Raw genomic sequence first — 12513 nt, 5'->3', positions numbered from 1 at the left:
AAAAGGATAAATATATAAGCCCTAAAACTAGTTGTAGTCCTTCAGAAGTGTTAGACTACCATTAAATGTTTGATTTTGAGCACAATTTATTTCCTTGTCCCACATTCTATTAAAACTTATTCTTTACATCCCAGTACAATGCCATTCCAGCAAACCAAATTTCACAAAGCTACTTCTACCTTAAGTACAGTTGCTTTGAGCTCAATCCAGCTGTTAGTAAGCTGATGAACACGGCTAGTTAGAGACATCTCTGGAGCAGACATCCATCCGTCATTGTGTGAAGGATAAAAATTGCCCACAATCCACCGTTTCTATTCGTAGTATCACCGAAGTGGAACTTCATGATATTACATCAGTGCATTTATTCACATAATGTCTTCTCAGCTTCCTCTAACCAGCAAATCTAAAGCATAAAATACAATTACTAAGAAACACCAGTTTCTGTGCAGATACCTTGCATTGTAACTTTCTGGTTTACGGAGAAATGCAGATAAATAGCTCCTTTATTCACTGATGCAAGTTCAGTTGTTTCACTAGTTGATCACCCATGGCACTGCACATGGGATGTCAAGACCAACTATAGTATTTAGGTAAAGTTGGGTTAGAGGGATGGGTATAATTGGATCACGGCATGCTAATCTAAAATTTTTAATGAGATTTTTATATGATAATTATAGTTAAATAGTAAAACTTAGGGTATTTGGGAAGTAGAGTTTGTTGGAGCTCAGGAGTTTGCAGTACAGGAACTGGGAGATGAAAAACCGAGGCATGAGGGTGTACATGATAACTTTACAAAGGCAGTTTCCATTACAAATGTGGACATGGAGGACTTTATAATGGTGAAAAAGTTGATAATAGAGTGACATAAATGTGACAACAGGAAGTAAGGGTTTGCAGACAGGAAGTGCACACCGCTCTAAGATTCTTAATATATCATATAGATTGTAAAATTGATACAAAGTGAAGGAATAAGAGTAGAGAGAGGGGGCGAGAGAACAAGCAAGAGCAATATAGAATAATCTTTCAGTGACCCTGCCACCCCCCCCCCCCAAGAGGTTTTTCTTCCAAATTTAGATCTCTGATACTGGTTTGAAATTAGTCGACACAATAATTTTGTTTGCTGGAATATGGGCATAACATGTTAAAATAATAAATTCTTGAATAAGATTGACATGGGATTGCTCAATATTTTTCCTCTAGTTGATGTTCTGGAAGGCTAATTTTAATCTTGCATTTAAAACTTCGATATGCAGGTAATAAATGTTACAAAATTGGCTACTTACAACAGATATTTATACTAATTGGCCTTTTGCTAAATGATTTGTGTCTGAAGCAGATGTAAGGTAATTAGCCTGTTGAAGCCGACCATTGCGCTTTATACCTGACAGCTATGGAGAAGCATCGCACTGGTTTGCTCTGCTTTTCCAAGAACTATGTACATAACTTAAAGCATACGCTTTTGTTTTACACTGTCTTTACATCTGTTGCTTTTTCTGTTTTGCTTTTGATTGTCCATGTTACTTCCTAATCCTCAACTAAAATGTACACAAACTTGGCCATTGTCCGTTTTTATTGTAAACTGTTCACTATTGTCTAACTTATGCTAAATATAGTAAAACTAAATTTTTTAAAACTTAAACATTTATATTAATGTATAGTTTAACCACTTAAAGCTGAAATTTGTCTTGTATACTGTCAGGAAAAAGAGAGGAGAAGGCAACATATGATGCTCATGAAAGCAATGGAAGCCCGGAAAAAGGCTGAAGTAAGGAAAACAGTGCATTAAAGAATCTTAATACTAGATTTAGTAGAAAGGAGTATAACTGCTTAAAGTATATTTCCTCTGGATCCCAGTGTAATAGAAGTATTTGGTTGTCCAGTTTATATACGTAGAGTAGCTGATTTACTGTATTGTAGACCAGGACAGCTATCTTCTGTAACATATCTAACTAAAGTTGTGTTTAACTACGGCTGAAATGTGTTCGTTAAGGTGAGACCCAAATATAATCACTATTCTAAAATAATTGCTAATTTAATGTTATCAATGCTTGTAAGATAACGTTAAATTGCTTCCCTAACGAAGATACGAATAATGATGGACAGGAAAGGACCCTCTGGTCCACCCAGCCTGTCGCAAACAATTGCGATGCCTTGTGTAACACAATAGAAACATAGAAGATAGGAGCAGGAGTAGGCCATTCGGCCCCTCGAGCCTGCTCCGCCATTCAGTGAGATCATGGCTGATCATCCAAATTCAGTACCCTGCCCCTGCTTTCTCCCCATATCCCTTGATCCCTTTAGCCTTAAGAAATATATCTAACTCCTTCTTGAATATATTTAATGAATTGGCCTCAACTGCCTTTTGTGGTAGAGAATTCCACAGGTTCCACAGGGTGAAGAAATTCCTTCTCATCTCTGTCCTAAATGGCTAACCCCTTGGCCTAGAAATTCATTAAGGCGCTGCCAGCTTTGCGCCCGGTTAACGCCTAAAGGGTGAGTTTGCGCCAAAAATGAGTTTGCGCAGATATTCAGCGCAGCGGTATTGGCGGCGGTAGCCGTTAGCGCTGCGCCGGCACCGATGACGTCATCGGTGTGCGCAGTGCCCCGGTTCCGCCCCGAAACCACGCCGATCCCCATATTTAGTTGCGGCCGCCTCCTCCGAAGCGGCCGCAAACAGCGACCAGAAAATGGGGCCGTCCTGCTGCCTTAGTGGGGCGCTTTAAAGCGGAAGGTGCGGCCAGCTGCTTTTGCGGCGGCCGCCTGCCCGCACCTCCTTCCCCGCCGGCCTCCTCCACCCGCACCCCCCCCCCCCCCGCGGCATTGCCGGCTGCTTTCCGCGAGCCCGGCACTTCTCCGTGGTGCCGGGCTCATTTGCCGGCACTATCCAGCGGCGATCTCCCCGTTGCAGGCAGCTCCCCCTTAAGAGAAGGAGGAGGCCTGCAGTACCGCAGCCTGCCGCTGCGCAGCGCCTGGCGCAGCGGCGCCAAGAGCGCTGATATTCAGTGTCAGCGCACCAAGCGGAGGTGGGCACACCCTGGTATAGCGCCCGCTTCCGAATTGGGGCGCTAACAATGAATATCTGACGATCGCTATAGGCTTCCCGCCCAGCGCTAACTTTTGGCCGCTAGGCAGCTGGCGGGGCCATAGTGAATTTCTAGGCCCTTATCTTTAGACTGTGGCCCCTGCTTCTGGACTCCCCCGCCATCGGGAACATCCTTCCTGCATCTAGTCTGTCTAGTCCTGTTAGAATTTTATGTTTCAATGAGATCGCCCCCCTCATTCTTCTAAACTCCAGCAAAAATATAAGCCCAATCGACCCAATCTCTCCTCATACGTCATTCCTGCCATCCCAGGTATCAGTCTGGTGAATCTTCGCTGCACTCCCTCCATGGCAAGAACATCCTTCTTCAGATAAGGCAAACAAAACTGCACACAATACTCAAGTTGTGGTCTCACCAAGGCTCTGTACAACTGCAGCAAGACATCCTTGCTCCTGTACTCGAATCCTCTCACTATGAAGGCCAACATACCATTTGCCTTCTTCACCGCCTGCTGCACCTGCATGCTTACCTTCAGCGACTGGTGCACAAGGACACCCAGGTCTCGTTGCACTTCCCCTTCTCCCAATCTATTGCCATTCAGATAATAATCTGCCTTCCTGTTTTTGCCACCAAAGTGGATAACCTCGCATTTATCCACATTATAGTGCATCCACTGGTTCTCCCTTATCTATTCCACCAGTTATATCCTCAAAAAATTCCAGTAGATTAGTCAAGCATGATTTACCTTTTGTAAATCCATGTTGACTTTGTCCGATCCTGTCACTGTTTTCCAAGTACTCTGCTATCACATCTTTTATAATGGACTCTAGCATTTTCCCCACTACTGATGTCAGGCTTACCGGTCTATAATTCCCCGTTTTCTCTCTACCACCTTTTTTGAATAGTGTGGTTACATTAGCTACCCTCCAATCTGTTCCAGAGTCTATAGAATTTTGGAAGATGACCAGCAATGCATCTACTATTTCTAGGGCCACTTCCTTAAGTACCCTAGGATGTAGATTATCAGGCCCTGGGGATTTATTGGCCTTCAATCCTGTCAATTTCCCTAACACCATTTCCCTACAAATACTGATTTCATTCAGTTCCTCTCCCTCATTAGACCCTATGTTCCCCGACATCTCTGGGAGGTTATTTGTGTCCTCCTTTGTGAAGACAGAACCAAAGTATGTATTTATTTGGTCCGCCATTTCTTTGTTCCCCATTATAAATTCCCCTGATTTTGACTGCAAGGGACCTACGCTTGACTTCACCAATCTTTTTCTCTTCAGATATCTATAGAAGCTTTTACAGTCAGTTTTTATGTTCCCTGCAAGCTTACTCTCATACTCTATTTTCCCCCTCTTAATTAATCCCTTTGTCCTCCTTTGCTGAATCTTAAACTGCTCCCAATCCTCAGGTTTGCTGCTTTTTCTGGCCAATTTATATGTCCCCTCCTTGGATCTTATGCTATCCCTAATTTCCCTTGTTAGCCTCGGTTGAGTCACCTTCTTTGTTTTATTTTTATGCCAAACAGGGATGAACAAATTCTGTAGTTCATCCGTGCGATCTTTAAATGTTTGCCATTGCCTATCCACCGTCAACCCTTTAAGTAAAGTTCCCCAATCCATCCTAGTCAACTCGCGCCTCATACCATCGTAGTTTCCTTTATTTAAATTCTGGACCCGAGTCTCTGAGTCAAATACTTCACTCTCCATCTTAATGAAGAATTCGATCATATTATGATCGCTCCGCCACAAGGGGCCTCACACAACAAGATTGCTAATTAATCCTTTCTCATTACATAATACCCAGTCTAAGATGGCCTGATCTCCAGTTGGTTCCTCGACATATTGGTCCAGGAAACCATCCTGTATACACTCCAGGAATTCCTCCTCCACAGTATTGTTACTAATTTGGTTAGCCCAGTCTATATGTAGATTAAAGTCACCCATGATAACTACTGTGCCCTTATTGCATGCGTCTCTAATTTCCCGTTTAATGCCATCCCCAACCTCAGTGTTACTGTTTGGGGGTCTGTATATAACTCCCACTAACGTTTTCTGCCCCTTGGTATTTCTCAGCTCTACCCATACAGATTCCATATCATCAGAGCTAATATCCTCTAGTCACGTATTCATCTGAAATATCCTTCTATTTCTACTCTGACTAGCACGTGTCACTGGTAGCAATCCTGAGATTACTACCTTTGAGGTCCTATTTTTTAATTTACCTCCTAATTCCCTATATTCAGCTTTTAGGACCTCATCCTGGTTTTTACCTATATCGTTGGTACCTATATGCACCACAACAACTGGCTGTTCACCCTCCCCCTCCAGAATGCCCTGCAGCCACTCCGAGACATCCTTGACCCTTGCACCAGGGAGGCAACATACCATCCTGGAGTCTCGTTTGTGGCCGCAGAAACGCCTATCTATTCCCCTTACAATAGAATCCCCTATCACTATAGCTCTCCCGCTCTTTTTCCTCCCGTCCTGTGCAGCAGAACCACCCACGGTGCCAGAAAGTTGGCTGCAGCTGCCTTCCCCTGATAAGCCATCTGACCTCAACAATATCCAAATTGGTATATCTGTTTGAGAGGGGGATGGCCACAGGGGACCTCTGCACTACCTGCCTGCACATACTACTCTGCCTGGTGGTCACCCATTCTCTTCCTGCCTGTGCAGCCTTTACCTGCGGTGTGACCAACTCCCTAAACGTGCTATCCACGATGTCCTCAGCATCGCGAATGCTCCAGTATGTATCCATTCGCAGCTCCAGCGCCGCAATGCGGTCTGTCAGTAGCTGCAGCTGGATACACTTCCCGCACACATGGTCGTCAGGGACACAGGAAGTGTCCCTGATTTCTCACATAGCGCAGGAGGAGCATGCCACAGGGCCGAGCTGTCCTGCCATGACTTACCCTTTAATTAATTTAAATCAAATCAATACCACTAATTACACTACAATTAAATGATATACTCAAGGGCCCTTGGTTACTAGCACTCCCCGATACACAACAGGGACCTTAGAAACAATAACCACAAAAATTAAGACCGTCTAAACTTTATAGTTTGACAGTTAAGATTAATAGTTTATAGAGTAGTATAAATACTCACCTGGCCGTACTCACCCAATCAGCTGCTTCCTCTTGCCCACGTCACTTTTTGAATTGTGACGTGGCTCCGGAACGCCGCCGCCGGTCTGAGATTGGTAAGCCTTTTACCGCCACTCCCTCCGCTCCCGACACTGGCCTCGATCAGCTCCCTCCCCTTGTGCCGACTTCACTTTTGACTTCTGACGTCACTCTTTGAAAATTCTGCTGGTGCTGAGTTGGTATCGCCGCCACAGCCTTGCTGCTCCTCCCAGATCCGCACTGCCGCCGCTGCTGCTGCTGTGAGGCCTAACTGCGCCTCAGGCTCTCTTTATATCGCCGCCGCCTCGCCGCTCCTCCCAGTTCCGCACTGCCGCTGCTGCTGCTGGCCCATCGTGTCTGTGCTGGCTCTTTGAAAGAGCAGTCATGCTAAGTCCCACATCCCCGCTTTTTGTCCGCAACCCTGTAAGTTCCTCATCCTCAAATATCTGTCCAACTCCCTTTTAAAATTATTTAAGTAATCAGCTTCCACCACTTTTTCAGGTAGAGCATTCCAGATCCCAACAAGTCTGAATGAAAAAAATTCTCCTCTAAATCTTTTTCCAATGATTTTGGATCTCTGACCTCTAGTTATTGACCTACTCGCCGGAGGGAATACTTTTTCCCTATCACCTTGAAAACCTCTATTAGGTCACCTCTTAACCTTCTCTGTTCCAAGGAGAACAGTCCTAACTTTTCCAACCTCTCCTCATAACTGACGTCCCTCACCTCTGGTAAACCTTCTCTGTACCGTTTCTAAGGATTTTGCATCTTTCCTGAATTGTCGACAATACTCCAGCTGAGGCCTAACCAGTGATTTATACTAGCATGATCTCTTCGCTTTTATATTCTGTCCCTCTAGTTATAAGCCATTTCAGCATCCTGTCTATGTCAGTCTATGAAATCTACAACAATCCTCATCACTATTTACTACATTGCCAAGTTTCGTATCATCTGCAAACTTTATAATGCTGCTTCCTATACCAGAGTTTAGGTCATTTATAAAAATTGAAAAGACTAGTAGACCCAAAAGTGACCCTTGGAGAGCACCACTGCAAACCACCTCCCAGTCTGAAAATCATCCATCCACCACTACCTTTTGCTTCCTGTCACTGAGCCAATTTTGTATCAATACTGCCACTTTCCCCTCAATTCCATAGGCTTCCATGGAAACTTTCGATTGGATTTTCATGAAATTCAGTCACTACAATTATTATAAAAATTGGGAACTTCCCCAAAACAGAAAAGACTGCTTCAACCATGCTGATTTTGTTTTATCCGAATAGGTTTCCCGTGGCATTCCTCGTGGGCAGTCTGGGAAATGGGGCAATCACATTGCTTCAACCAATAATATAATCATTTTTTGTTAAGCAGTATGCAGTAAACAAATGACTTGTTTTAAACCAGTGCAGCTCTTGACTTCCTGTGTGCAGTGCCACAGGGTATCCAGCAGTGTGTGTGTGTATGTGTGTGTTTCAATTTTGTGTGTATGGTGTCTGGCACATTCCAGATATCTCACTTTGTTATGGGTGGAAAACAGTCTTTAAGAAATGGAAAATAAAAGCCAATGACGTCGAGCCTAAAATGTACAAGCTGTTACAACTGCCCTCTGATTAATCTGAACATTTTCAGTAGCTACGGTTACACTTATTTGACTATTTAGAGCAATAGCCTTGAAGACACAGGCCAGGTTTGAAGCTAAATATCACAATCTGTTCCAGACCCATGCGCAATGCCACAGAGATCTGCTTGTACATATTACTTTACAAGTGGGTAATTCATAATTATAAAGTGTGTTGCTCTGCTAATTTTCTAATTTTGAATGATCATTGAAACTGAATGGATTTTTGGAACCAGATACATGTTAACAAGGAATAAAGTAAGTTACAATCTGTTACTACTCAAAGGAAAAGGAACGACTAAAGCAGGAGAAAAAGGTTGAGAAACGTTTAAATAAAGAACGAAAATTAGAACAGAAGAAATTGGAGCTGCAAATGGCAAAGGAGCTAAAGAAACCCAATGAAGATATGTGTTTGTCAGATCATAAGGTAAGCACATTGCAAGAATTAGCTAATTTCTTTCAATTCCCCAAAATTGTATTCATTGTCCAGAATATGATTCCCTTGCTAGTCAGCCTTATACTTAACTACATATTTGTGTATATTATACACAGTGTTTGAAATGAATATATCCCTTCTAATGAGTTTTTAGTGTTTGCCAGAGTTCTGACCAGATAATCATAGCAGCCCATGGAACAAAATGTCCCGAGACACAACCAGTCTTGCAAAGAGTAAAACAGAGGATTATATAAATCAAGAAATAGTGATTACATGATACCAATGTTGGATTTAAAAGCTGAAAGATTGTAGGCAGAAGGAAAAACAGAAGAGTTTCGAGATCCTGGAAATTAATGAAATTACAGAAGAAGACTGTTAACTCTCAAATGGCACACAGTGAGGATATAGGGAGGAGGAAAAATGAAGATATGAGAGAGGAAAGTTCAGAGCAGTGCTAATCATAGTAGTATTGATAAAAATGGACACACAGGAAATGTTGGAAGAGCGAGGTTAGAGGTGAGACCAGCATTACCTATCTGATGACAAGTTTTATCTTGTATCCTGTCCCAGTGAGAGAGGTGTTTGGAAGTACCTCCGTATTATTCAATTCAATTCAATTCAATTTTTATTTGTCATATATGCAGCAGACGTGTGTACTGCACAATGAAATGTTGATTTTTACGAGTCCTCCCAACATTGGAATAAATATGGCATAACAATGATAAAAATACTAATAGAAATACTAATAGAAAGACAGTAATAATAAATAAAACAACAGTAATAAATAATAAATTAATCGTTCATGAGTCTTATGGCCTGGGGGTAGAAGCTGTTTCGAAACCTGTTGGTACGAGACCGTATGCTTCGGTATCTCTTACCGGACGGGAGCAGGGCGAAGAGGTTGTGGCTGGGGTGACTCGCGTCTTTGATGATTCTCAGGGCCTTCCCCCGGCACCCCTCGGGGTAGATATCCTGCACAGCAGGTAGTTTAATTCCTATAGTGTGTTGTGCAGCTTTCACCACTATCTGTAGAGCCTTGCGGTCTGTGGCGGTGCAGTTGCCATACCAGGTAGTGATGCAGCTGGACAGGATACTCTCGATGGTGCACTGGTAGAAGTTGGTGAGAATCTGGGGGGCCATTCCAAATTTCTTCAGTCTCCTGAGGAAGAACAGGCGTTGGCATGCCTTCTTGGTTACAACGTCGATGTGATGGGACCACGTTAAGTCCTCCTTAATGAATACACCCAGGAATTTGAAGCTGCTGACCCTCTCCACCTCAGCCCCTTTGATGTAGATTGGGGTGTGTCCCTCCCCCTGCCGCTTCTTGTAATCCACGATCATCTCCTTTGTTTTGCTGATGTTGAGGGAGAGGTTGTTGTACTTGCACCATTCTCCTAGGGCTCTTACCTCCTCCCTGTAGCCTGTCTCGTCGCCATCTGTGATCAGGCCTACAACGGTAGTGTCATCAGCAAACTTGATGATGGAGTTGAAGTTGTGCGTGGCCACGCAGTCGTGAGTAAACAGGGAGTATAGAAGGGGGCTGAGCACACAACCCTGGGGAGCTCCCGTGTTCAAGTCTTGGATGGGCTTTGCCTTCATAAAAAGTTAAGAGTTGTTGAGGGGAAATAAATATTTGGGAGAAAAGGAGATGCCAAGCTTCATGAAAGTAGCTTTAGCAATGGAGGAGACGTGACAGTTATCTTTCAGATTAGCGAAGACAGTGAGGGCACAATTGTCAGCAGATAAAAAATAATTACAGGTGGCACCATCAAGGGTAAGAGGTGATGCCTGTTGTTTCGCCTTGTGAGAAACATGAAGAAGCTGTCTTTGAAGAATTGGGGGAAAGAACTAGGTTTTCATGCCCTGCCAAGTGTATGGAGCACAGCTGAATGACGACTGCAAAAGGAATGGAGGTTGTATGTATTAAGAAGTGTGTTGTTTGAGAGAAATTAATAAACGTAGAGTGGAATCATGAGCAAGAGTGGATAGGTTTGCGAAATGAGCGGAGGAGATCATTAATATGAAGAAACAACCGGGTGGGAGTGAGAACAGACCCCAAAAAAGCCCCTGAGTCATTGAAAAAAAGAAACAGAATGAGCTGTGAACTAAAGTACAATTGGAACGATTTAAAGCAAAACTAGGTAGCCATGAACATAGGACACCATGTAAATGCATAGTGCCTGATCCTGTCAAAGGATTTGAAAAAGTCCACGGTAATAAGAATGATTCACTAAAATGCTTAGATCCCAGAGGTGCGCAAAATGTGCAACAAGATCACGAGTGAAATGACCACGTTGAAAACTGTACTGGTGATCATGGATTAGGCCAGAATTTTCAAGGTGATGGATCATTTGAGTTAATAGCAGCTTTCATGTCTTAAATGTAAGGGCAATAGGGCACTAGTTGAGAAGTATTATTGTTGTTGGGGTGAACATGAACAAATTTTCAAGGAAAAAGAAAGGCGCACTGGGAAAAAGAATGATTGAAAACATAGCATGAGGCAAGTTCAAAGCCACAAATCATTACGACAATGCGTCTTATTGGAGTCTGTCAAGGTAGGTTGATTGACAAGTTGTTCAAAACCATTCAGGATAGCGAAGGAATCTGCATTGCTGCTGGCCTGATTAGGAGAGGAGGATAAGTGAGGAACATTGAAGTTGGTAAAAATGGTGGTTTTCAGCAGAGAGAAGTTAAATTCAATTTTGGTTGATTAAAAAAAAAAGTTGAGTAATCAAGATAAGGAGAAAGGTAGAGAAACAGATGCATTTAGTGAAGTGTGGGAGGGATATTTTTAGCCAGAGAAGGTCAAAGTCAGGCGATTCAAGGGAGCTAAGGCAAGTAGCAGCAATATCACAAGGAACATAAACTTGAGCACCATCCTTGGGTTGGAAATTGGAGTAGGAAGTGCAAGAGGGAGAAGAATCGTCAGAGGTGAAACTTGGGTTTCAGTAGAAATAATAGATAAGGTTGGGGTGACTTGAGATGGAAATGGATAGAATTGGGATTCAGTGGAATCCCATAAATGTTAGTAAAATGATGGACAAAGCAAGTAGAGGTAATAGTAGATGAGTTGGAATCTATTCTAGGGTGTCTAGTGGTTAACATGGACCAATCAGCAAAGTTGCAGGTTCACTGTAGTATTAAAATCTTGCAATCTTAGCAACTTAGAGACACAAAACTCCATTACAATATTTAGATTGATGATTGTTTCATCAAATCAGACTTGAGGGCCGGGATTTTCTCCAGGGAGGTAGGATGGGGGTGGGGGGCCTCCGAGGCAGGCGGAAAACCTGGGAGGTGACAGGTGAGGCCTCGGATTCCCGCCCGCAGTCGGCCAGATTGAGAGGCTGGCTGGCTGTGGTGGGTAGGCCTGCAGATGCGAGGGGTCGGTCCAGGGGTTTGGCATTGGAGGTTGGGGGTCAACATTCGGCATCAGGGATCACGGATTGTGGGTCAGCATTCGGGGATCAGAGGAGGATTCGGCATTGGGGGTCGGCATTTGGCGTCCGGTGGGGGGGGGTTGGCATCAGGGATCTCGGGGTGGGGGATGGTGGTTGGTCGGCCGTGGATCAGCAGGGGTGGGTGGTTGGCCGGGGATCGGCGAGGGGGTGGGGGGTGAGGAGGCGGAAAGAGAGGATCGGGACCGGCCACCGGAGGATTGTGGTCGGCTTCAGCATCATCAGTGGGGTGTGGGGGGGAGGCGGGATCAGGTCCAGAATCCCATTTTTAACAATTTAACTGCAACCCACTCTAAACCTGCTTGTTTTTTTAGGGGAAAATTCCAGCCGTAGTCTCATACCTTCAACATTTCAGGTTGTGAAGTGTCTTTTTCCGGATCAGGGCTTATAAATAATTGGTCAATGCGCCATACATCTGTGACACAGATTCTCATTATTATTGGGTTTCTGTCCTGAGAGCAAAAGCAGGAAATGCTTGTTTGTTTTGCTCTTTTATTTTTCTACGTCCTTCCCTGGAAACTTTTTTGTATGCTCTTCGAAGTCATAAGGCAGGATTTTCATTGGGCCGTGGAGGCGTGTGGGGGGTTAAAATAGCAAAAACTGGCGTGCGGGCCCAACCCCGCCTCCATCCCGCCTCCAAGCAATTTTCATTAATTCGTGTCTAATGGTCCCATCTCCGTCCCGCCTCCAAGAGGCAGGATAGGCCATTAAGGCCCTTAACGAGCACTAAATTGCCTCTATAATGCCATTTTGAAAGGCCTTTGTGATTTTAACCCTTTTCCCACGTGAAACAAGCCTGTTCTGAAACACGACGGTGAAACCTGGCG

At 43.9% G+C, this 12513-nt stretch overlaps 1 protein-coding gene across 22 annotated transcripts in view; it reads left to right on the top strand.

Moving 5' to 3' along the window:
• baz2ba (bromodomain adjacent to zinc finger domain, 2Ba) overlaps positions 1 to 12513 on the top strand; it is a 367748-nt gene that overhangs the window by 274700 nt on the left and 80535 nt on the right. For all 22 annotated transcript variants that reach the window (XR_015078191.1, XM_085986373.1, XM_085986365.1 and 19 more), the window contains 2 exons: positions 1700 to 1765; positions 8079 to 8219. Coding sequence is in view for 21 of the 22 variants with exons in the window: in XM_085986373.1 (XP_085842499.1) it covers positions 1700 to 1765; positions 8079 to 8219 (207 nt within the window). In the remaining variant the exon portion in view is untranslated. The remainder of the gene's footprint in view (positions 1 to 1699; positions 1766 to 8078; positions 8220 to 12513) is intronic.

The sequence above is a fragment of the Somniosus microcephalus genome, chromosome 4 (assembly GCF_052327205.1).
Source record: "Somniosus microcephalus isolate GS21.2 chromosome 4, FLI_Smic_1.0, whole genome shotgun sequence".
NCBI classification, from domain to species: domain Eukaryota; kingdom Metazoa; phylum Chordata; class Chondrichthyes; order Squaliformes; family Somniosidae; genus Somniosus; species Somniosus microcephalus.
This window is presented reverse-complemented; position numbering and strand designations above follow the sequence as displayed.